At 43.4% G+C, this 25,597-nt stretch overlaps 2 protein-coding genes across 2 annotated transcripts; both read left to right on the top strand.

Moving 5' to 3' along the window:
* The first annotated feature begins 9,267 nt into the window (after positions 1-9,267).
* On the top strand, positions 9,268-12,905 carry LOC147849897 (pentatricopeptide repeat-containing protein At2g33680-like). Its single transcript, XM_087337206.1, has one exon. It carries the CDS (start codon positions 9,560-9,562, stop codon positions 12,425-12,427), a length of 2,868 nt encoding a protein of 955 aa, XP_087193332.1. The 5' UTR covers positions 9,268-9,559; the 3' UTR covers positions 12,428-12,905.
* Positions 12,906-17,018: 4,113 nt separating this feature from the next.
* On the top strand, positions 17,019-17,598 carry LOC147849896 (eukaryotic translation initiation factor 1A). Its single transcript, XM_087336895.1, has one exon. The coding sequence runs from the start codon at positions 17,043-17,045 to the stop codon at positions 17,478-17,480; it is 438 nt and encodes a 145-aa protein (XP_087193021.1). The 5' UTR covers positions 17,019-17,042; the 3' UTR covers positions 17,481-17,598.
* Positions 17,599-25,597: the final 7,999 nt, after the last annotated feature.

Below are 25,597 nucleotides of genomic sequence, written 5' to 3'. Positions count from 1 at the left end.
TCTTTTACCTGATCCTTCAAAACCTTTTGAGGTTGAAACCGATGCAAGCGATTATGCTATAGGTGTTTTCTTGTATCAAGATGGTAAACCAATAGCATTCGAGAGTAAGAAACTTGATTCTGCTCAATGTCAAGTATACCGTTCAAGAAAAGGAATTATTTGCAGTTATACATGCGCTCAAAACATGGCGCCATTATCTTTATGGAAATCGCTTTGTGGTAACTACGGACCACGAGTCCTTGAAATATTTTTGTGACCAACAAGACCTGAAAGGTCGTAAGGCACAATGGGCTAATCTCATCCAGGACTTTTATTTTTCCATACGATATCGTAAAGGTTCCATGAACACTTTCGCTGATGCACTAAGTCGCATTCGTGAAGTTAACATGCTTAGCTTCACTGAAATAACATCAGATCTTTATGATCACCTTCGAGGAAAGTATCCTGATGACAGTTATTTTGCAAAATACAGGGCAAGAGTTGAGTCTGGAACAGACACCACCACATCCTCGAAGGAATACTTCCACATTACTAACAGTTTGCTCTACCGTAATGGGAAGGTTTGTGTTCCAGATTTACCCGAGGTCAAAAAGAGGATTCTTTGGTTCACCCTCAGTTGGGCACCCTGGAATACATCGTACACTCATTCTCATCTCCACTCAATTTTATTGGCCTAAGATGCGTCTTGACATACATAGCTATGTGACTAAATGTCACCAATGTCAGGTTAACAAAGTCGAGCAACTTAAAGCCGCAGTACTTTTACATCCCTTGGACATTCCCAATAATAAGTGGGAAAGTATATCCATGGATTTTATTGTTAGCCTTCCTCGCACCCGAAAAGGTCATGATGCCATCTGGGTTGTCATTGATCGACTAACTAAAATGGCCAGATTTATTGCTATTAAAACCATGGTAACAGCTCCTGAATTGTCTTACCAATTCGTTGACGAATTATTTCGTTTTTATGGGTTACCGATGGATATCGTGAGTGATCGAGATCCAAAGTTTACTAGTGACTTCTGGATGCAAGTCTTTAAGAAGTTAGAAACTACGTTGAGCATGAGCTCCACGGATCATCCTCAATCCAATGGACAGACAGAACGAGTAAATCAAATTATTGAGGACATGCTTCGAGCATACATTGGTGCAAAACCAACAAAATGGGAACATTATCTCCCAATTTTGGAGTTTGCTTATAACAGCTCCAAGCATACGTCGACGGGATATAGTCCTTTTATGTTGATGTATGGTTTTCATCCACGAGCCCCGATTGATGTTAATATACATCATGATGAGTTACGAAGTACGCAAAACTTTCTTCGGGATATGGAAGATATGTTGCATATTGCACAAGATAATATAAAAACAGCTCAAGATAGAGCGCGTTTTTATGCCGACCATCATAGGCAACCTCGTGTATTCAACCCTGGACAGAAGGTATTTTTACGTGTACCTCACAATTCTAAGACATTGTCTACGGGTAAGTGCGCTAAGTTAGCCCCACGGTTTTGTGGACCTTTACAATCCTCAAACGCATTGGGTCATCAGCTTATCGTCTCGCTCTTCCCGATGGCGTTGGAATTCATCCAGTCTTCCATGTGAGTCGTCTAAAAGAACTTCTAGGTTCTGGTGACAACACAGTTACAACTGAAACTCTGGTTACTTCTGAAGATTTATCTTCGAAACCACATGTACCAGAAAGAATTCTCGATGTTAAAACAAAAAAGTTACGTACTAAAGAAATCCGAGAATTTAAAATTAAATGGATGGACAAATCTATCAAAGATGCCACATGGGGACGTGAGAATACTCTAAGAACAAACTTCCCTAACTTTCCATTGCAAGAGTGCAATGTTTTAAAGAAGGGGAGTATGTTACGGGCATGACCATTTAATATCCCGTGGTGAGAATTTACCGTAGTATTCTATACACGTGGATAAGTGTGAGGGTTAAACGAGAGTGTAAAGAAGGGGAAGATTACTTTTAATCCTCAGGATTGAGACAACCCATTAGGTCAAGTGTGAACTTGCCTGGGGGCCTTGGGTATCGCTATAAATAAGAAGCCTAGCTACCCTCATTTGATCATCTTTTGACTACATCAAGACTCTACACTTGTGGTGGGTCAACTCTTGTAGCGAGCGCGCCAGCACCAGGTACGACTCGACGCCACGACGGTGGTATGGGACGCCGATCGAGGCTCGAGTCCATCTCTATCCCTTTGCTTGGGGGTGGTCGGGTGGATCGGCACCCTTCTTGCTCTTTCTCCTTTCTATCTATCATTAGTTTATCCTTATCTTAAGCTTACTTTAGTACCTAGATCTCTAATACGTAATGTGGTCACATAAGGACCTAAGAGCGAACGCGTATTTGAAGGACAACAATGACACATGGGTAGAGCCTACGGGAGGCAAGCGCGGAACGGAGAGAGGATGCACGCCGAGGTGCTTGGGACGAGGAGGCGATTGAGCCGAAGGAGGAACGCACGCAGTATGCGAGGGGCGGAATCCGGCGTGCAATCGGAGTAACTGGGAGCGCATCCGGAGGACATACACGACGGACAAAGGAAGAGTGACCGGATCGGCAACGTTGTTCGGGAGGACCGATCGGGGAAGAAGGTGTGAGCGTCGGATATGGCGGTTCGGATAGAGCGGAGGACGTGTGGCGGACACGGCGGCCCGAGAGGCATGCTTGAAATGGAGGACACGGCGGACACGGTTCGTGTGGAAGGGACGGGCATGCTTGAAATGGAGGACGAAGTCGAGCAAAGCCAACGAGGACACGGCGGAACCCGGTTGATCATCATTGCCGAAAATCTCACCTCTTCTCCTTTCTTGGCACATACCGGTTGATGTGCGGTTTAGTGGGGGCAGATGTCGTGAGGATTTTCGGCCATGGTGAGAAAACCCGAGCAGGAGGAATAAAACAAGATGTGCAACATTGCACATGAACTTAGGAAAATTGTAACATAGGAATAAAAGACAAATATAAGGAGGAAAAGTAAGATGTAAAGGTATAAAGGTGATGTGCACTTTGTAGACTAGAGTGAGGCACATGAAGTATGGGTGTAGGGAGTAGTGGGCATTGAGTATGTCGGTGAGAGGAGAGGGAGTTAAGACCCATCAATCTCACCTCCTAAGATCGAGGTCAAATATTATCCTTTGAAAGAAAGGGGATTTGACCACTCCTTTTGTAATGTGCCTCACCCCTTACTAGTATAAAAGGGAGTGAGGGGTCTCTTGTGAAGGGGTTGCCTATTTTGAGTGAGGAGGGGCTTCCACTTTTGGGTTTCTTTGGGTCGCCATTAGGGTTTAGGGATTTTGGGTTTTAGGGTTTTACTATTCTTCTTCTTCTTCTATCTGATTAGGGTTTCTTATAGTGGGTTGGTTCGGCCTACGCGGCCATGGTTGTAATCGTTTTGTGGATTCTTATTATAGCTTCTTGATGTCTCTTGTCTCTATTTTCTCATTCCTTGTTAATCTCCTATTCTTTCTCATTTCCTCTTGAGCTTGAAAGTCGTAAGGGTTAAGCTCCCATTTCTCCATTACTCCCTAGTCCAAGACCCCCGCAGTCCCGCCTAAGATCCTACACGTACTCGCGGAATACCGCAACACCGGCTGAGTAGCCCGAATGAAAAGCTGAGTCGGAATGACCAACCCAATGGAGAGTCGATGAGCAGTGACGACTCGGTCGTGCACTCCCCGCACAAGGAACTGAGGAGATGGTTCACGCACAAAGAGAAGGGGAAGATGAAGATGTTGGAGTACGGCAAAGACAGAGGTGCATCAGATCAAGAAGAATCTGACACCAATCGAAGCAATAACGGACCTCAAGAGTTGAGGTCTAATGCGGCCAAAAGGGCTCTGAAATCGGAAATGAAAAGTTACGCCGATCAAGTCACCACAAGAACCTACTGATCCGGTTTGGATAGAACATGACGCACCACTATGCGTACATGACGAAAGTGGCAGAAGTCCACAAGTTGGAGACCTATGCAGAGGCATCACATGATGCCAAATGGCGATCAACCATGGATGAAGAAATGCGGGCACTTGCTCCCAACAAGACATGGGACCTGGTTGACCCTCCCCAACATTGCAAACCAATTGGATGCAAATGGGCGTACAAGGTAAAGTACAATGTCGATGGTTCAGTCAACGATACAAGGCTTGATTGGTGGCCAAAGGATATGCGCAGAACCATGCATCGACTACGACGAGACCTTCACACCGGTGGCGAAGATGACAACTATCTATGTGGTGCTGACGGTAGCAACGAAAAGGGGGTGGCATCTCCACAAGATGGATGTAAAGAACGTGTTTCTTCAAGGTGACCTTGAAGAACAAGTATTTATGGTCCAACTCCCTAGTTTTCAGTCTGAGGTGAACAAATTGGTGGTATGCCGACTAAAGAACTCGCTTTATAGACTCAAGCAAGCCTCCCGTGCTTGGAACTCGAAAATCACGCACCGGTTGCGTAAGATGGGGGTTGCAATCTCCAAATCCGAATCTTCATCCGGAAAGGTCCGATGTGTATATTACTATATGTGGACAACTTGGTCGTCACCAGCCCCAACCTTACTGAAATCAACCAAGTCAAGTCCCAGTTGTCGGGCGCATTCGAAATGAAAGATTTAGGGGACCTTCATTACTTCCTTAGGATTGAAGTGATCCACGCCCCCAATGGCATATTGCTCACTCAACGACATTATGTGTTTAATATGCAGTACAAATTTGGGATGAGGGATTGCCGATCCATCTCCACTCCTCCCGACAAAAACCTGAAGCTTCATCCTAACTCAGGAGCGGCCTGCAATGAGAAACGGTTACAAATTGTCGGAAGCCTCATCTATCTAACCATTATCTGACCCCATCTTAGCTATCCAGTGAGCGTGATAAGTCAATTCATGCAGAAGCCGACAGTTGAGCACCTTCAATGCGCACATCGGATATTGCGATATGTTAGCGGCATGAAGGATTGAGGATTGTTGTACCAGTAGCATAACCGAGCAGTTGGTCGGCTATACTGATGTCGATTGGGCCGGATATGCGGCAGATTGACGGTGAACATTAGGTTTCATGTTCTCTCTCGGGAGTGCGGTTGTAGCCTAGAGTAGCAAGAAGCAGCCGATAGTGGCCTTATCAAGCATCGAAGCTGAGTATCATCGCAACTTGTGATGTTGTATGGCTCCGACGATTGTTGCAAGACTTATGGGTCGAAGTTCCTACTCCGATTCCAATCTATTGCGACAACATTAGCAACATGTAGCTGGCCAAGAACCTCGTGTTCCATGCTTGCATGAAGCACATAGAAGTGCATTATCACTTTGTGCGCGAGCGGGTTCTGAGTGGTGAAGTCAAACTTTAGTATGTTCGCACCGATCGGCAGGTGGTCGACATCTTCACCAAGGTGCTTGGGACGGACAAGTTACAACACTTCTTGGAGAGCCGAATTTCATGAAGGCCAAGTCGACAAGGAGACAGCCGAAGTTGACACCGAAACGAAGGTTCGACAAGTCGAGGGGCTCCAATACTACGACAGTAAGGGATCTGACAAGGGCCTTACAACCAAACAAGCCAATCGAGGAGGTCCAAGAGTGCAGGATCGGACAGGTCGAGGAGCGCGTGCCAGAAGACAAGCTAGCAGGAGAAACCGGGGCGAGGAACCATCAGATCAAATGGAACCTCAAGCTGAGCTTGAGGGGGAGTGTTGAGATGCAAGCTCAACATGGGCCGCATCGAATCAGATCCGTGGGGAGCCGACAAACCCTTTTAGAGGCCTACGCTCCTAGTTTAGTATGCAATTATGCCCTTAGGAGTTAGTGTTAGTAGCTCAATTATGAGCATTGAAGTACTTGTTAGTACTTTTGACCGTCCTTTATGGACTTGTATAAAAGTGCCCTCTGAGCACAATTGTATGTACAAAGTGTTATTATTTTTTAATCTGAGTTTTAGACTTCTGCTCTCTCTGTCTCTCCCACGTACTACTATGTTCTCCATTGCTCTTCTCTGTGTTTCTTTGTTGCTATCTGGTTGAGCCGGTTGTGTTTTGTTTAGCATCCGCACATTAATCTTTACACACATTCATGTGTCCTACACACTGTAAAGGACTTCTCTGATCATCGAGTCCTCCAGGGAGAGGATTTTTCTTGATCATGAGTCAGCAACATTGATTTGGTTGCCAATTGGAGAACGGTTCGAGTCGGATTGTCCTTGTGTCCTATCAAATCGCCGACATTCTCTTTTCTCTTTATTGACCAATAGTCGAAAACTTTGTGAATACTCTTTCTACAATGAGTGTAGAAATCACTTGATCAACTATTCCTCGACTTCAACTATTGTTGATCTTCCCTCCTTCTTGGTCGGCTAGTGTTTTGACTAGTTCTTTCGGCTTGTTCTCTCAATTGCCTGGTTCGTCCAATCGACTTAGTCGAGTAGTGAGCTTCTATCAATTCATCGATGGTGAGTCCCATCGATTTTCGTCGAATGTCCTCAGTGAGGACTTGTCTGATTCTCTCGTCCAAATTGAGTTTTGCTATTGGCGAATGTCATGAAGAATACCTCCCGACTCGCCGACAAGCTCAAGAGGAGGGCAAGGGCTTTAACTTCTTTGAAGTTAATCCCTTGAGAGGAGAGAATTCAAACAACACCCGGTTGAAGGTGTTGATGTGGGAGGTCACTGGATTCGTCTCTCTCAGCTTCATGTTGAATAACCATTGAATCAGTATTAGCTTCGATGAGGACTTTTTCTTGTACAAAGCCAGGAGTTTCTCCCATAAAGAGAATGTTGTCATCTCCTTTGCCATGCTGACATAGAGGTTCTCGGCCAAATGCATCTAAATGGTCAATCTGGCTATCTCCTCCATAGATTGTCATTCTTCAGTAGACATTGAAGCCGGCTTGGTATTATGCCGAATGGCTTCAACTTGTCGTCGGATGTTAAGAACATCCTGCATCATCTCTTTCTAGAGGGCGAAGTTCTTCCCATCGAACTTCCGGATTTCCACATTCGTGCCGGATTGTGTCGCCTTTTTTTGAAAGTAGATGTTGTTGACCTAGTCTTTTCTCTCAACCAGATAGCTTCTTTTTCATCTTTCTACCGTTCGTTGTTGTTGGACAGCAAGATCACTCTAATACCACTTGTATAAAATATATATATAAGAAGATGTGAGGACCTGCAAGTTAATGTGTCAAGCAAACAACATTGACACGACAGGAAGACAAAGTATGCACAATAGACAAGAAGTAAGAAGCAAGATAGATAGTGTAGCCTGCTCTAATGGAAGTTTTTGTCGAGAATCAACCGGCCACAACTGATTGTCAAGTATGCATATCGAGAATGACAATATGCAGACATGCCAAAAACAGAAATACAGAGACCCAAGTGTTTTTACATGGAAAACCTGAAAGGGAAAAACCATGGGGGTCCACAAACCCCAAGAAACAAATCACTATATAGAGAGGGGAATACAAGGAGACTCATAGGCACCGACCTCAAGCACGTCTTTGTCGGCGGTAGAGTTACAACTCTCACTCACTCACTTGGTTACAGTGGCAACAACCAACTACGACTTTCTCAACAATGATCAACTAGTATTCTGATGATAACATTATGATTGCCCTAGGTGTATTTGTACTAATACAACATTCCGGGCTATTTACAAATATAACCCATAGGGGCACATTAACTCTATTTACAGATATAGCCCCGAGTCAGCTTCGACCGATTCGACTATTGGCCAAATCGATTCGGATTCGATTATTCGGCCACAACCGAATCAAACAATCGATTTGATTTTTCGGTCTCAGCTGAGTTGTTGTCAACCGATTCGGTCCTTTCTTCGACTCGTGCTCCTCTTCCCATTCCAGAGGGACATGTTTCCTAACAACTTTGTTATTCTCTTCTATAAAACTCTCACTCTCTACAATGATGCAGTTGGGCTTATATACTCAAGCCCTAACTTGTGAACGTGTGTGTTCACACTAAGGATACATAGTGGAAGGAGTCGGCCTTTTATTCCAACAACAATGATAATGGATGATGATGACCATCAACATTCCAAGGTAAAAATCCAAGAAAGTGATTGCAAAGAACCCTAAGCTTGATGTTGATCACTATGGAATAGTTGTTTATATTCTACCAATCATGATTAACTCATCCTGTATATAAGTCCTTGGAGGTCTACACGAAGGTCACAAGTTCAAATCCTAGAAGACCGAACACGTGTGTTTGTTTTTCTTCTCTCTTTCTTGCTTTCTATTACGAATCTCCAACGTTTGGGTTTCGGCTTAACCGATTTGGCCTTGTCCAAACCAAACCGATATAAGCCTTAACCGGTTTGAGAGTTTCAAAACTTGAACCGAACTGGTTCCTAAACCGCGTAAGCCTAAACCTATTTAAGAACCGGTTTAGCCTAGCTGATTAAGCCTTAACCGGTTTGGCCCAAATCGGTCCGGTTCGGCTTGAGCCATCCCAACCGAGTTCAAACCGGTTAACAAAGCTCAAGCCTATAATGGAGGTCTACGCGAAGGTCAGTCACTAAGTTCAAATCCCTGAATACGCAGCATGTGTGTGTGTGTCGTGTCTGTCTTTCTTTCTCGTTTTCTATGGTAGAACAAAGCAACGACTGCTGAACAGTGCACTCGAATTTCCTTGCGACCTCCTCTCACGCCACGCATTTCTTCTTCCTCCCCCCCCTTCCCTTTAGTCAGAATTCAGAGGATAGATTAGATCTTAGATCTCTACCCATCTCTATCTATCTCTCCACGCCCCTTTTTGGATTTGATTACACCTGCAACCCCAAATTTATATTGAGTCCATCAGACCCATAATCCGTCAATCTTGAACTCGGGACTTTAGGTTCCGCCTGCTCTGACCAAGAAAGAAATCAACATCTCCTTTGATGAGGAGTCCATCCATCTACTACTGCCAGAATACCTGCCTTTACTGCCATTGAAGGCTTTGTGCAACAGTAAATCCTCCTTGAATGCCATTCAGAAAGGCGGATTTCACATCCATCTTTCTTGCTGTCGGACGACTTCAATTGTTCCAACTCTTGTAACGCGCCTCCATAGCTATTCTTTTCTCACCAAGGTTCCTAGTATGTATGTACTATAATTAGGTTATTAACTCTAATGCCCAACTTTTCTACTGGATTCTCGCTGTTGTCCAGCGAGGTCAGGTGCACTAACGACTTGGGTAGATGGTGTTGTCAATACCTGCGTTTTTTCTTGGTGTTTTGTCGGGGAAATTTCCGTAATAGTCCTCAGTTTCTACCTTATTTCCAAACTGCCCTTGTTCAAGCCCCACAAGAGCAATTCTGCGTGGTCTGTGAGCAATTTATATGGTCAATCCGTATCCCCAATTTCCTAATTTTCTTTGCTATTTGAGCGGTTATAATATGTATTGTCTATTCATCGCTTTTTTCTCTCTTCTCAAGGACGGCCAGGTGCTTTTCGGGGAAATAACGAAAACTGTGGGGCAGTTGGAGAACGAAAAGAAACCTATCTCTGTCAGTCTTTGTCTCTGTCTTTGTATCATGGTAGAATCGCCATGAAGCATGTTTTACAATTCCCTCTCTCTATGTCCCATTAGTTCTCTGCTTCCTCAATGCTTCATCAGAGAACTCAAAGGTCTCTTGGAAAACTACAGAAGATCCAGAAACCCGAAATATGCACTAACCCTGCTGTCATACCTAACAGAAGCAGGGCAAGAAAGAATACTCCAAAACCACCTGGTATTCATAATGGTTGAATCTGTGAGTATAGATGATGCTCAGTTTGTTTTTGAATGGTTTCCGGAAACTGCCTCCAATTCACTCATTATTGGTTATGTCGAATATGGGAAACCACAAGAAGCTCTGAATTTGTATGAAAAAATGAAGCAAATGGGATGTATAAGCTATCATGATGATGGTGGGAGAATATTTGTGTCTTTGTTGAAGGCTTGTGCCCATCTAAAAGACATTTCGAAAGGCATAGAAATTCATATAAGAATCAAAATGCTTGGTTTTCTCGACCACAATGTGTTTGTGGGAAGCACGCTGATCGATATGTATGCGAAATGTGGCTCCATTTCTTGTGCCCGACAAGTGTTCGATAACCTCCAAAGTCGCAATATCGTGTCGTGGACGGGTCTTATCTCAGGTTACATATACCATGGATGTTGCAAAGAAGCCATAGGTCTATACAATGATATGATTCAAGAGGGTGTTGTGCCTAATGAAGTTACTTATCTTTGCATCTTGAAAGCATGTGGCAATATGGGTGACCTTACTCTAGGTGAATGTATACATAATGAGATAGAGACGCAAGGTTTGCTTGAGAGAAATGTTGCTCTTGGGAATACTTTGATCGATATGTATGGAAAATGTGGTTTCATCACGAAATCAAAGATTGTTTTTGATAACCTTGTTCAGCGCGATGTGGTATCATGGACGGCATTGATTTTGAGTTATGTTGAGCATGGCTATAGTGAAGAAGCACTTAAACTGTATGAAGAAATGCAAATTGAGGGTGTGCTTGTGAATGTGGTCACGTATGTGTCTATCTTGAAAGCTTGCTCTGGGGTTGGGGATATTCAAAAGGGTGAAAAAATACATATTGAGATCAATAAAAATGTCAGGCATAAACGAGACATTGTACTTGGAAATGCATTGATTGATATGTATGGTAAATGTGGTAATATTATCAAAGCACAAAAGGTTTTTGATAAGATAAAGACCCCAAATGTTATCTCATGGACCACTTTGATCACTGGATATGTTGAAAATGGTCATAATGTTAGTGCACTTCACTACTTTGAGCAAATGCAACTGAAAGGTGTCACCCCTAACGTTGTGACATTTGTTTGCATCTTGAAATCTTGCAGTAGTTTACAAGATGTCAGTAAAGGGAAGGGATTGCATGCCGAGATTGAGAGACAAGGTTTACTAGAGAAGGAAATCATCATTGGAAATGCATTGGTAGATATGTATGCGAGGTGTGGGTTGATTTATATGTCACAAGAAGTGTTTGGGAAGATTCCATACCGGAATGTGGTCTCGTGGAATGCCATCATAACAGGATATGTGGAACATGGACATGCTGAGGAAGCACTCAGTCGATATGAACAAATGCAACGTGAGGGCTTCTATGCTGATGCAATCACATTTGCATCAAGCCTAAAAGCTTGTAGCATTTTGAAGGCCATTGATATTGGGCAAAAGATACATGCTAAGGCTGAAAGACAAGGATTGATGCAAAGCGATGTTGTGGTTGGTAGTGCAATTGTGGATATGTATGTCAAATGCGGTTCTCTTGTCATAGCACAAGCAGTGTTTCATAAACTTCCAATGAGAAATGTCATTTCATGGACTGCACTTATTGTGGGATTTGCTGAGCATGGTCACAGTGAGAAAGCAATCGAGTATTTTGAGAGAATGCAGCTTGAAGGGATCTCATCAGATGGTGCCACATTAGTTTCTATGTTGAAAATTTGTGGTACCTTAGGAGACCTAAATAAGGGTCAAGAAATACATTCAGAAATCGAGAGATATGGACATCTCAAAGGGCATCTTTCTATTGGTAGTGCTTTGATCGAAATGTATGCCAAATGTGGTTTGTCTCACAGAGCAAGGGAAGTATTTGACAATCTTTTGGCTCAAGACGTAGTCATCTGGAGCACATTGATGGAAGGATATATTGAAAATGAGCACAATGAAGAAGCATTGGAATGCTACGAGCATATGCAACTTGCACTTATACCTCCAAATTCAATTACATTTGTTAGCAGCTTGAAAGCCTGTGGAAGCATAGGAGCTATAAAAAAAGGCCAAGAAATACACGCCAATATTGAAAGGCAAGGGTTGCTTGAAGGAGATATTATTATCGGGAACACCTTAGTTGATATGTATGTCAAATGCGGTTCACTTCCAATGGCACAACAAGTGTTTGAAAAGCTTTGTGATCGAGATGTAGTCTCGTGGACGGTACTGATGGCAGGATATGCTCAACGAGGACAAAGTGAGAATGTTTTTGATATTTTTGATAGAATGGTGGGAGAGGGTACTGCCCCTAATATGGTGACTTTCATTGTTATTCTTAGTGCTTGCAATCGTCGAGGTTTATATAGCATGAGCCAGTCATACTTGGAAGCTATGAGTAAAGATTATGGAATTGTTCCATCTAATAAGCATCATAATTGTGTCATTGATCTTCTTGGGAAGGCAGGCCAATTGGATAAAGCAGTAAATGTTCTCAAAGAAAATCCATTCCATTATACCAATCTTGTGGCGTGCCATGCGATTTTAGGTGCATGTAGAAAATGGGGTGATGTAAATTTAGCAAGGGAAGCATTTGAACATGCGCTACAATTGGATGAAAAAGATTCAGTTGCTTATATTCTAATGTCTCATGTTTATGCAGATGTACAACCTAATGTCTCATAGAGTTGGGATAAGCGTAAAGATTTAGCACAAGCATCTATTCATTTTGTTTCACAATTTCTGCTAGAAAATGAGGAAACATAAGCAAGATTACGAATTGTGAAGGAAAACATGAGCGACATTATGAATTATGAGGAAAAACATGAGCAAGCTTATGATCGACAAGATTAACTTCAAAAAAATGCCAAACACTCCAAAGGATGTGTTTGACCTCAGAAATGTGTAAAAATCCACTCAAAAAGTACCATATTGAACCATCTTAAGGAGCATATCAGCAACCTCAACATTTGAAATAAAAAGAATTGAACCAAATTTGCATCAATGCGGGATGGAGGAATCTAGTGCCCAATTGTTTCAAAGAGGAATAATTGGAGCTCCTAGCAGTGTAATGTTTTTGGTTTGAGACCTGAAACGTTCAATGATTGACACTAGGTCGAAATGTGTATGATAAATAAGTGAGAACTAACAAAAAATACTTTGAATTTCATCAAAGGAGGGATCCTGTTAAGAAGCAACAAGACGAATATTATCAACTTTTGCTTTACTATAGGAGAAGACTAATGAAGGTGTAGATTTAGGATTTCTCCAATATTCACTTAAAATTTTAATAGTGTGACTCATTTCAAATGCCAAACTATTAAAATTTCTCTATTGACAAGCAATTCAACATGCATTGGCATTTTATTTCAGTGTCCATATTTATTTCCCAAGTCTACCCATTACTTGATGAGGGTAATTCAATCATATAAAAGAATCAACAAAGTAGATAATGAGCACCAAATATGGTCATCCCCCAAAGATATATGAAACCTACTTCACGGAGCTCTCTCATTCTCTCTATTCATGAAAAACAAGTCAATTTTAATTCCCAAGGACAACAATAAAATCTCTCTTTTGATGGTGAAAACACAATTATATCAATACATTTGTGCGAAAAACATACAATGCTACCACAATTAAATTGGTGTCACTTCTACATGGGTAGTGTAGGGACATGCATAATCAACATTAGGCAAGATGAAGATTCCACAATCCACTAAGAAAAGAATTTTGACTTGTTCCAAGAAACAAAATTGTCACATCAATACTAACTTTTCTAGTTATGCCTAGCTCAATGTCTACCATAAAATATAAAATTATTGTGGGATATCCTAATCATGATTCATGACACAATTCCCAATATTCAAAAACAAGAAAACAATCTCCATCTCTAATCTTGACTCAAGCTGTGTAAATTGTTCAAACACCCATCGTCTTGGCATCAAATGACAATGTGACAAAACTTGCCAAATCTAAGAAATGTTATACCAAATCTGAACAACAATAGGACACTACATATATGAATCAATGAATACTACTTGGATAGTGCAAAAGAAATAAGTGCTTGTTCGAATGCCAACTAAGTTTGCAAGTTATGTATTTACTTTCCATTATTGTTTAACCTTAGTTGTAGTCATCAAAGACACCCAATAGAGTACTGGTACAAGAGATTAATTAGTACGTACTTGAAAAAGTTGAGCTTCACCTTGTAAACATCAATCAATTCATGATTTCTCTTCATTTTAAATAAGTAAAAGATCTGATATCTATGTTACACAGTACTTACACTTGTAGCTAAAACCAAACAAACCCATCCATAGTTGGCCAAGATGCATAATATTTGTTACACCTCAACAAAATAAAAAAATCATCAACCATGGGCCTCGAGTACATCTTGCACATTTAAGTGGAATGCATCCGTTAAGTAATTGCCACCACTATGCCTAAAACCATTTTCCTCCTATGTGTTACACCCTCCTTCTCAATGAAGTATTGGACAATAGATATACATGGTTGTGAATGCAAATACATGTCTTGCAAAAATGAAATCTACAAGCTATATTATTTGTCTGTAAGTCCAATAATGCAACTCCTTCCAAGTGCTTATGAGTTGTGTGATGGTTTTGCACAACCCATATCATCTCGATCTTATCCCTCTTTCTCCACAACAAACATTGAAGAGCTTGTAAAACGAAACGCAAAGCCTTCTTGGTCCAAGGTAGCAATGACAAAAAATATTGTATCATGAGTTCCATAGTACATTACAACTTCAAGGCACACACAAAATGACCATGATTTTTTTCTTTGAGTACGTGAAATTATTCCTTAACCTGCTGCTCATCCATTCAATTAATTGGCCATTCATAACAATCATTCATGATGGGTGTCACAAATGTCGACATAGAGTATTTTACAATCATAGATCCTTACCATCCTAGACATTCCATATTGTTGAGTGACAAGCTCAACATGCTGAATCGGCTGAAGAAGCCAAAAGGCTAGATCGACTTGGAGTCGACACGTCGTTTGACGCCTATACTCCTATTTTTATCAATGGGAGTATAATAGGCAGTTGATGTTAGATGCTCACTTATGAGCATTAAAGGACTCGTGTCCGCCCATTGTCAGGGCTTGTATATAAAGTGCTCTGTGAGCACATTGTCTGTATTGAGTTTTATTTTTTAATATAGAGTTTGTTGTCTGCTCACTAAGTCTCTCTCTCTCTCTCTCTCTCTCTCTCTCGTGTATTATCCATCTCTGTGTTTACCTAAGTGTCTTTTGGTGTCCGGTTGAGCCAGCTGTGTATGTTGTCTTACAAGCTTCCACACATGTAAACCTTTACACAAATCCAAAACAAATCACTATATGAGTGTGTACAACTGTTTTCTTTTCCCTACCTCAGTAGGGGAATTTCAAGTTTATCAAGGTCACAACCTTGAGCTGACCTTCGTCTCACAAGACGGGATCACATGTGTTTCTTTCAACTTAATCTAAAATTACTAGGCCTGTAGCAAGGTAGATCATTAACATCATGGTCCATTTGTGATCTCTTCCCATATCTTGTTTCCTACCACTCCCTCTTCATATGCATCTTCAACTAGTGTTCAACATCTCATTTTTGAATCCCTATATTATTAGTTCCACTTCATATCGAGTTGTTCCAGCCCTCCCTAATTTAGCTTGTTAATGGACAAATACAAAGTTGATGAGCTATAAGATCGTGTATAACTAACAAGGCATATACCTTGTCAATTTGTTGAGTTATGTCCCAACTCTATGTAGCATTTCTCATCACTTTGTGAATTGAAACATGTGCATCTTGAGGCATGACCTAGATTTTTAACCAACATGAAATGTTACTATTCACACGATAATTGTGGTAGCATCTTGCATAATGGACAAGCGACAAATTTGTACATTAGTCAAGTGGCTAGTCAATATTAAGGCGAGGTGTGAAGATGCAAAAAACTAGAGGTATTAAATTTATGGAAGGGCACCGGTATGCATTCAAAGATCCCTTGTTATTCTTATAATAAATAAAGATCCCTTTCTCTATTCGATTCTTGATGGATAAAAGCTATTTTTTATGTACACGTACATTACAAATGAATAATTGTTTCCGATCCTCCATTACCTCCTTTTTTATTTATCTAGTTGAGATCCCAATGGAAGCATACCCAACAAATATTTCCACACTGTCATATGCTTCATTGAAGTAGTATAGCTAGAGTCCAAATGTTGATAAGTTTTTCCTTTCACCATGCATCCTACCTAGTGATTTTTCCATAAAGAATGTCCATGAGTTTGTACCCAACGAGGAGAACGAGGCAATATCTCAATGTTATGAGCGGATAGTCCAACCATTAAAACCTACGTCACCTTGTTTCAATTGTAAATAAAAACGCCCATTGAATGCTTCTAATGTTGGTGGTGCAATGGTAAATGGTTAAAGTTGTTTCATGGTTTTCCACCAAATGTTGATGAGATGAGGGCTAAGATTGCATCGTAGTGCTACACATTTTCGAGAACTTAGCACATGTCCAACATCATCGCGAAGTTAAGCCCCTCGTACGCTCTCGCTCTCTCTCTTCTCTGCCTACAGAGCTCCACCTTCGGAGTGCTATGACTTTATTCGCAGACATACGTACGGTGTGCAGAAGGAGGCCGGGTTCTGCTGGTCCGTGAGAGACATTACATACTCGAGTTTGCGGGCAGAAAACGAGATGAAACGACAACACTATGTACATATAGAAATTGAGCACGCCCAACCATGGCCATTAGTAATTACATAAATATATTTATTATGGTGTGAATCGCTAGATGTAGTATCTAGCCATAGCCATAGCCTAGAAGAAGAAGAAGAAGAAGAAGAAGAAGCAGAAGCAGAAGCAGAGAGGAGGAGTACCTTTGCGTGTGTCCACCGACTGACTTGACTGATCGACCGACTCACTCACTCACTCACACTGCAGCATTATAAAAAGCAGGGTTTCCTGATTCCCTCCTCTCTCAGACTAGTCAGAAGAGACAGCAACGAAGAACGCAGGGGAAGGAGAAACTGAGAAGGAGACAGGGAGCAAGCAAAGCCCCGGATTTCCTCCTCTCTTCTTTATACATACATATATGTACATATATGTATAGCAGGGGAGAAAAGAAAGGTTAGGAGGTTGATCTGTCTTTACTTTTTCTTGTGAAGCAGGCAGGCAGGGAGGGGCAGTAGAGATCAGAGCAGAGAGGTTCATCCTCCTCCTGAGGCAGAGGCAGAGGCAGAGGCAGAGATAGGGAGGTAGAGTAGTGTAGTATGCCGAAGAACAAAGGTAAGGGAGGGAAGAACAGGAAGCGTGGGAAGAATGAGGCGGACGACGAGAAGCGGGAGCTCGTGTTCAAGGAGGATGGGCAGGAGTACGCGCAGGTGCTGAGGATGCTGGGGAACGGACGGTGCGAGGCGCTGTGCATCGACGGCACCAAGCGGCTGTGCCACATCCGTGGGAAGATGCACAAGAAGGTGTGGATCGCATCAGGCGACATCGTCCTGGTCGGCCTCCGAGACTACCAGGACGACAAGGCGGACGTCATCCTCAAATACATGCCCGATGAAGCCCGCCTCCTGAAAGCCTACGGTGAGCTCCCGGATAACGTCAGGCTCAACGAGGGTATCGCCGGTGGCATGGATGAGGAGGACGAAGGAGGCGCCGATGACTACCTCGAGTTTGAGGATGAGGACATCGACAAGATCTGAGCAATGAATGCGTGCTCTATTCTATAGTTCTTTCTCTCTTCTTTTTTTTCTTTTCTTTTTACCACATATGGATGTTTCACTGCTTGACTTTTGTTGTAGCAATTGTTCTCTTTCTTTCTTTCCTGCTCCCTACTTTTCTTCATGCATTCTTACAGAATTTTGACATATTTCAAAAAATGTATATGTGTGTGTGTGCTTCGTTCTTGATCACTCATGAATTTTGGATCACCAAAGTTCTCTTGCCTATCTCGCACCTGTCTCATTTATATGATCTTCACAGTTTTTTGTGTTTGTCGGAATCTTGAAGACATAAATCTATGTGTATGCTCTTCTATTGTCCCGCACATAGTCAGGTACTTGCATCAGGGATAATAGTTGTTTGTTCGTTTCTCATATGATTCCATCTATGGGAACTACTAATGATCGTGTATTTTCATCTGTTTAAAATCTCCTCATTTTACACATTTTGTAACTTTTTCTCCCAACAATACCTTTTGAGCAATAATATGGTGATTTGTTCTATTGTTCTGTATGTGTTCGATCAGGGGGCTGAAACAAAGTTGTAAATGTGGAGGCATTTAAAGGAAAATGGAAGTGTTCTGTGGTTTTTTGGTTGTAATACTGTAATTTTCTTCACATTTCCTTGGGTGCATCTTTGTGTTTTGGGTGTAGAATGAGATTGGTTTATTGCCATGGCTGATAGCTGTCATTTGAAAAGTGTCAGATGTAACCGTGGAATATGGTTTGATCGAGTTGTCTTCATGCTGTCTTCTGGAAATTTGTTGTGGTGAGTTTGGTCTCTGCAATATCCGAATGGGTTCATTTTGGAATATGGTTTGCTCTAGTTATCTCTCTCCGCTGTCTTCTGCGAAATTTGTAGTGGTGAGCTTGCAGTATCTGAATGGGGGCCATCTCTCAGTCGTGTGATGGAAATTTGTATATAATGCAATACGCCCCAAATCCTATTTGTTATCGCTCTGCTCCTCTCTAGGAGTTACAGGTGCTATACATATTTGAGCTCAAATATATGGTATCCCGTTTTTACTAGTGATTGAAAACTAGTCCAGTCTTAGGTGTAGATTTTATTGTGTGCAACGAGGCTCTTACTACCATGACATTAGATATGTTCTGAGGTTTAAGGGAAAATCAACATACCAAGTGGCATTCCTTGAGCACTGTATTTGTGTTGTGGAGACTTGCGTATAAAATTTTAACGACCTTGTGTTGCTAAGTAGGTTGGCTACTCAAATATTTTAGCCTGTAACTGTGGTAATTGTACGCAGTGTAGGGCTGCCCATGTATTTCTAGTTAAAGTCCATAAGTGCATTAGATGCTCGGCAATATGCTGAAACCTAAATCAGAAGTGTGTTGGATGCTGGGCAATATGCTGAAAATCTAAATCAAAAGTGAGTGCAATAAGCCACCCTAGCATCTAATTGGCTGTTGGTTGATTTTCAAATTTGGCCCAAAGGCCTTCCTAAACCAACCTTTATGACCTTCCTATATCAATCCCAGGACAATTTAGGAGATTGGCTATGGCTAAAGCCAATTTCTTGCGTTGTTGCTATGTGCTATGTCGATGCAACAACCCATTGGCTATTCCTCTTATCCTTTGCTATGGGACATCGTTTGTGCCAAACCTAGACTAGGTTCCACATTAGTAGACACTACAACTCACCATTCCCTCTCACTTATCATAAAAACCCATTCCCCCAAGAACTTTACCCAAACATAGGAGGGACCTAGACTTGGTTCCACATTAGTAGACACTACATCAAGTCACCCATTCCCTCCCACTTATCGTAAAAACCCATTCCCCCAAGAACTTTACCCAAACACAAAAGGAGGGGGGACCTTGAGCATTGGGTTTGACCAATTGAACTTATACTTGGTTTGAGCCTAGCTTCTATATTACACACCATGGTAATTCACCTTCCCTCTCACTTTTATAAACCCACATTAAATTTCAAAGAACTTCCAACCCATAAATTTACCTCAAACAAATTAGGAATACTCACATTACACAAGAGTGGCACACACATTTTACTTGTACATACAATATAACGAAAAAATAAAAGGAGGTTTGTATACCATATTGGTAACAAAATGGGCAACAATGATTGCCAATCATTCTTGAGCCACTATATTTACACTATCGTAACTTTGTGAACAAGTTACAAACGCTCTCACTCTCACTTCCTCATGTTAAACCTTGATTCTCTGACCTGTACACAAGAGGTTTGCGAACAAGTTACAAACGCTCTCACTCTCAGTTCCTCACGTTAAACCTTGATTCTCTTACTCAAATTACACAAGAGTGGCACACACATTTTACCTGTACATACAATATTGTAAAAACGAAGGTGCGGAAGTGTTAGACAAACCGGCTTAGCCGGATAGCAAGAGAGAGAGAGAGAGAGAGAGAGAGAGAGATTAACACACAGAGTGTACATAGGAGAGACAAAGAATGAGCAGAATGTTAAAAATTTATTACAAAACAATAATAGTTCTCTGTACGAAAATACTGTCTACTTACAACGTGCTCAACAACACTATTTATAAAATTCCTAAGAGGACTGACAGAAGTACGGTGTACTTCAATGCTCACACGAGCGTCTGGCACTAACTGCGAGTCACTAACTACCTAGTAGTCTAGGCTACTACTAGGCTTCCGGTTACTGCTAGATCCGGCTAACCGTCTCCCCAGCTCACCGGCCCTTTTGATTCTGCGCACCTCGACCTCCTCGGTCGGCTTGTTTGCTCAACAGGCCCAATTCAGCTCCCTCGCTGCTGTGACTTCGGCGCTTGTCGATCCGCCGGTTCCTTCGTGTTGGTGTCGACTTCCACTGCCTTCTCGCCCGCTTACCCTTCAGTTGATCTAGTTCTTCCGAATCCGTTTGTTGAACCGAATCGACTGTCTCTGATTCGTCTTCTGGTTCCAGGCCCTTCGCCACATCGGACCATGTCCGGGTCTTGGCCTTCTTCTTGTCTCCCCCTTTGTCAATTCTTCTCTCACCGACGCAATTGGCAATTTCTTTGCCTTTGCCCATTCCGGTGTCTTTGCCTGTTCTCCCCCTGAAGTGTGGCACATCGAGATGCTGAACACCAAGCATTTCGTTGAAGTGCTGCAACTTGTCCGATCTGAGCGGTTTGGTGAAGATGTCGGCAACTTGCCGATTCGTATGAACATACCGAAGTTCAACTTCACCGCTCAGAACACACTCACGCACGAAGTGGTAGTGCACTTCTATGTGCTTTGTGCAAGCATGGAATACGGGGTTCTTGGCGGGCTGCATGCTACTTATGTTGTCGCAATAGATCAGGATCGGGGTCGGCACCTCGATCCACAGGTTTTGCAGCAATCGCCGAAGCCAAATGGCTTCACAGGTGGCAATGGTAGCGCCCTGATATTCAACCTCAGTGCTCGAAAGGGCCACTGTTGGCTGCTTTTTGCTGCTCCACGTAACAACCGCACTACCAAGGGAAAACATATAGCCGGAGGTGGATCGACGATCTAATGCATCGCCGGCCCAGTCGGCATCGGTGTAGCCGACTAGCTCTTTGGTTATACCATGCTGGTATAACAATCCTCGGTCCTTCGTGTTGCTCACATATCACAAAATTCGATGCGCGCACAGAAGGTGCTCCACGGTTGGCTTCTGCATATATTGGCTGATCATGCCAATCGGATAACTAATGTCGGGTTGGGTGATTGTCCAATATATAAGGCTTCCGACGATTTGTCGGAACTGCTTCTCATCGCACGCCGGTCCTGAGTCGGGACAGAGCTTCTGGTTCCGGTCTAGGGGTGTGGAGATCGGTCGGCATTCCGTCATGCCGAACTTGTACAACATATTCAACACATAGTGTCTTTGTGAGAGCAATATGCCGTCAGGGGTTCGGATCACCTCGATCCCAAGGAAATAGTGAAGGTCCCCTAGGTCCTTCATCTCAAATGCGTCCGATAGTTGGGACTTGACTCCGTTGATTTCATCAAGTTTGGGTCCGGTGATAACTAGATCATCAACATACAACAAAATGCAAACGGGACCGTCCGGACCTTGCCGGATGAACAACGAAGAGTCAGACTTGGAGGCCGCAAACCCCATCTTACGCAACCGGTGAGTGATCTTCGCATTCCAAGATCAGGGGGCTTGCTTCAGGCCATAAAGTGACTTCTTCAGCCGGCATACAATCGACTTGTTCATCTCCGACTGGAAACCGGGGGGTTGGGTCATAAAGACCTCTTCTTCAAGATCGCCTTGAAGAAATGCATTCTTCACATCCATCTGGTGATGATGCCACCCCCTTGCCGCAACAACCGCCAACACCACACGAACCATCGTCATCTTTGCTACCGGAGCGAAGGTCTCGTCGTAGTCGATTCCGCGGGTCTGCACATATACCTTCGCCACTAACCGGGCCTTGTACCAGTTAACCGAACCGTCGGCATTGTACTTTACCTTGTACACCCACTTACATTTGATCGGTTTAAAGTGTCGGGGAGGGTCAACTAGGTCCCATGTGTCGTTGGCATCAAGTGCTCGCATTTCTTCCTCCATAGCGGCACGCCAATTTGCGTCCTTTGCCGCTTCTACGTAGCTCTCCGGCTCACGCACTTCCGCCACCTTGGTCATGTACGCTTTAGTGATGCGCCATGTACTCATTGTACCCGTACCGCTTCACGGGGTTCTTCTGGCGGGAAGATTGGTGTAATCTACCGTTACCTAGTTTGAGGCCGTTCTTGGCCGATTCGGACTTTGTTCCCGAAGATCCACCTTCTTCCTTACCAGAGTCGGATTCGCTCCGATCCGACTCAACGTTGCCGGTTTCGTATTCCGGCATGTTCTTCTTCCCCTTCTCTTTGCGCGTGAATTGTCTCCTCGGTTCTTTGCGTAGGGAGAGCACGACAGAGTCTCCACTACTCACCGGTTCCTCATTCGACTGGTTATCCCGACTCAACCACTCATTCGGTCCACTTAACCGAAACGATTCCGGACTCTCATCTAGAGTCTTGAACCCTTCATCTTCTAACTGGACCAGTTCAGGCTCACTAGCCTCATCCTCTGGTATCGGGTCGAGGTTGGAAGTCGGAGCCGGTAAGGCATACCATGATGCCGTCTCATCAAAATTAACATCCCGGCTAACTCAGACCTGCTTCGTCAGGGGGTTATAACACTTATACCCCTTTTGCTCATGCGAGTAACCGACCAGGATGCATTTTTCCGACTTTGCATCCAACTTCCTCCGCTTCTCATCCGGCACATGCACATAAGCAATGCTATTGAATATCTGAAGGTGTCGCAAATTCGGCTTGCGCCCAAAATATAGCTCATGCGTGGACACCTTGTCATCGATCCGGTTTTGGATATAGATGGCCATCCAGACCGCCTCAGCCCAGTAGAATTTGGGCATGCTCTTCTCCTCCAGCATCGCCCTTGCCACGTCGATAAGAGATTGGTTCCTCCTCTTGGCCACTGCAATTGAACTCTCTTTGAATTCCTTTTTGCTGTAGATAACTGTTGAATTGACCGGGAAAATATTCTTTTCCGCCATTCGACCGCAGGCACTTGATCTTCCTCTCCGTTTCCCGTTCAACTAGGCTTTGCACGTTCCGGAAACACTCGAAGACTTTGCTCTTCTGCTCAATGAGGTAGATCCATGTGTGCCGGCTGTAGTCGTCAATGAAGGAGACGAAGTATCGACTCCCGCCAAGACTAACGTTCTGTGCCGGTGCCCATACATCCGAATGAATAAGGTTGAGCTTGTTATGGCTACGGTTTCATTCGGTGGGGAATGGAAGCCGGTGTTACTTCCCGAGTTGGTAGGCTTCACAAATTTCGGCCTTCCAGTTGCTAAATTTTAGGAAACCGAAAATGACTTGTTTCGATTGCAGGTCTAGAAGCCTCCGATAATTGACGTGGTCGATCTGCTTGTGCCAGAGATCAATATCCAATTCAATCTTCTGTCCTTTGGCGAACAAAGCGGTGCTGACGTCATTGGTGTTGAGGATAAACATCCTCTCGTCTCTGCGCCCTTGCACAATGATTTGGCCCTCTTCCTCGATGAAGCACTCGAGGTGCGTAAACCGCACCTGCATCCCCTGGTCAACAATCTGTCCAACAGACACCAGGTTCTTCGTGATAGTCGGAACGTGTAATACGTTCATCTGCTTCCCCCTCTGTCCAACGTGGCTCAAAGGGACTTCTCCAACATGCACGATTCGGTGAGGAGTGTCGTCTCCGGTTTCGAAAACTCCCGGTTGTCCCGGTTTCTCTAGGAAAGAGAACCACTCTTTGTGGCTCGTCATGTGATTCGACGCACCGGAGTCAACATACCACACTTCCTCCGATTTGGAAGTGGTCTTCTTCATTGAGTTAGCCTCGTGTTTAATCACCAAGGCTGGCCCTTTACCGACTTTTTGGGTTTTGGATCCTCTCGATCCTTCTGCATAGTGCGAGTATTGTCGGTTGTCTCTGCCAACCTTGCCAGATCCGGATCTGTCCGAATCGGCGCGCTTCTTCCAGCACTCGCTTTCTCTGTGGCCCTTTTTACCACAATACCAACATTTCGTGTTGGCCTTTGCTTGCCGGCCTCCGGCACCGCCTTGACTCCCCTTGCTTGTGGAGGGTCCGGAACTATTGTCGGCACGTTCTTTGTGCCTTTGGTCCTGCTCTTGCCGGCCGCTACCATTGTGAGCTGACCCGCCTCGTCCACCACACCCACAGGGCCGATCCACCTCCGTGTACAGCATCCAACTGTCGGTGGGTGCACTTGTTGATGCACCGGCGTGGTTCTCGTCTACAAGGAGCATTGATTGTAGGTCAAAAAATGACGGCGTATTCTCCCTTGTACATACAACCATTCATAACGCTCTGAACTTAGATGCTAGGCCCCCTAGATAGATCTGCACCATCTCATCTTCCTCTATAGTGACGTTGATAGAGGCAAGTGAGTCGTAGATCTCTTTGATTCAGGCTGTGTAATCGGCTACTGACATGTCCTTCTATTGGACATTGCTCAACTCCTATTGGAGTTGCAGCTTCTGGGTCGTAGTGCTTGCCGCGAAAACCTTCTTCAGGTTTCCCCAAGCAACTTTTGGTGTCTTGGCATCTCGGACATGGCTCAGCAGCTGGTCTCCGACACTGGACGCAAAGCAGTACATCACTCTGCTTGCTGCTTGTTCCCACACTGGGAAGTCCTTGTGTGCCGCATCAGGTGCTGTGTCATTAGTTTCGTTGACATAGCTCTAGTAACCATGCCCAAGCAGGTGTTGGTGCATCTTGTATGACCAAGATGCGTAGTTGGATCTGTCGAGCTTCTCCACCAGAAGCGAGCTAGCCATTCCTCTATCCATCACTTCTCTTTCTGTTCTTACCGAGTCTTAGGGTTTGTCTTCTGATGCTGATGTCGGCCGTAGAGGTTCTCAACCCTCGCGCTTTGATACCATGTAAAAACGAAGGTGCGGAAGCGTCAGGCAAACCGGCTCAGGCTTATTCAGCCGATCTAGATCCGGTTGAGCTTGTCGCTCAACAAATATAATGAAAAAACAAAAGGAGGTTTGTATACCCTATTGGTAACAAAATGGGCAACAATGATTGTCAATCATTCTTGAGCTACTATATTTACACTATCGTAACTTTGCGAACAAGTTACAAACGCTCTCACTCTCACTTCCTCACGTTAAACCTTGATTCTCTGACCTTGATTCAGAGACTAATTAAGTCTTAAGACTAACAGGGAGGAAACATACACATAATAACAAAGACAAACAATGTGTATATTAATGTCAACCGATTAATAAAAGACCTTACAATACACATACAAGGAGTGTATAAGGTATAACTACTTTGTAGGAAAAAGAAGGGAGAGAGAGAGATAGAGATAGAGAGAGAGAACGAGGGAAGCCCAGATGGATGTAGCTTAGTTGGTAAGGTTGCCCAGTGGAGACTAGGTGGTCATGGGTTCAACCCCTACATTCCATAGTGGCATCTAGTGAAATAGAGATATATATGAAGTATATAATAGAGAGGTAAGGAAATTGGGTTTCGAACCCAAGACACAGTGCTTGTAGTGTTATCGACTTACCACTAGGGTAAGCTAATTACGATAAAAAA

This window comes from Azolla caroliniana, unplaced genomic scaffold, assembly GCF_043228905.1.
Source record: "Azolla caroliniana isolate FFs.n. ecotype wild unplaced genomic scaffold, voAzoCaro1.0.p SCAF_22, whole genome shotgun sequence".
NCBI lineage: Eukaryota > Viridiplantae > Streptophyta > Polypodiopsida > Salviniales > Salviniaceae > Azolla > Azolla caroliniana.
Note: the sequence above shows the minus strand (reverse complement) of the source record. Positions and strands in the feature narration are given on the sequence as shown.

Excerpts from the sequence above, each read along its gene's own strand:
- LOC147849897 (XM_087337206.1), top strand. The coding sequence starts at position 9,560 with ATGTTTTACAATTCCCTCTCTCTATGTCCCATTAGTTCTCTGCTTCCT.
- LOC147849896 (XM_087336895.1), top strand. The coding sequence starts at position 17,043 with ATGCCGAAGAACAAAGGTAAGGGAGGGAAGAACAGGAAGCGTGGGAAG.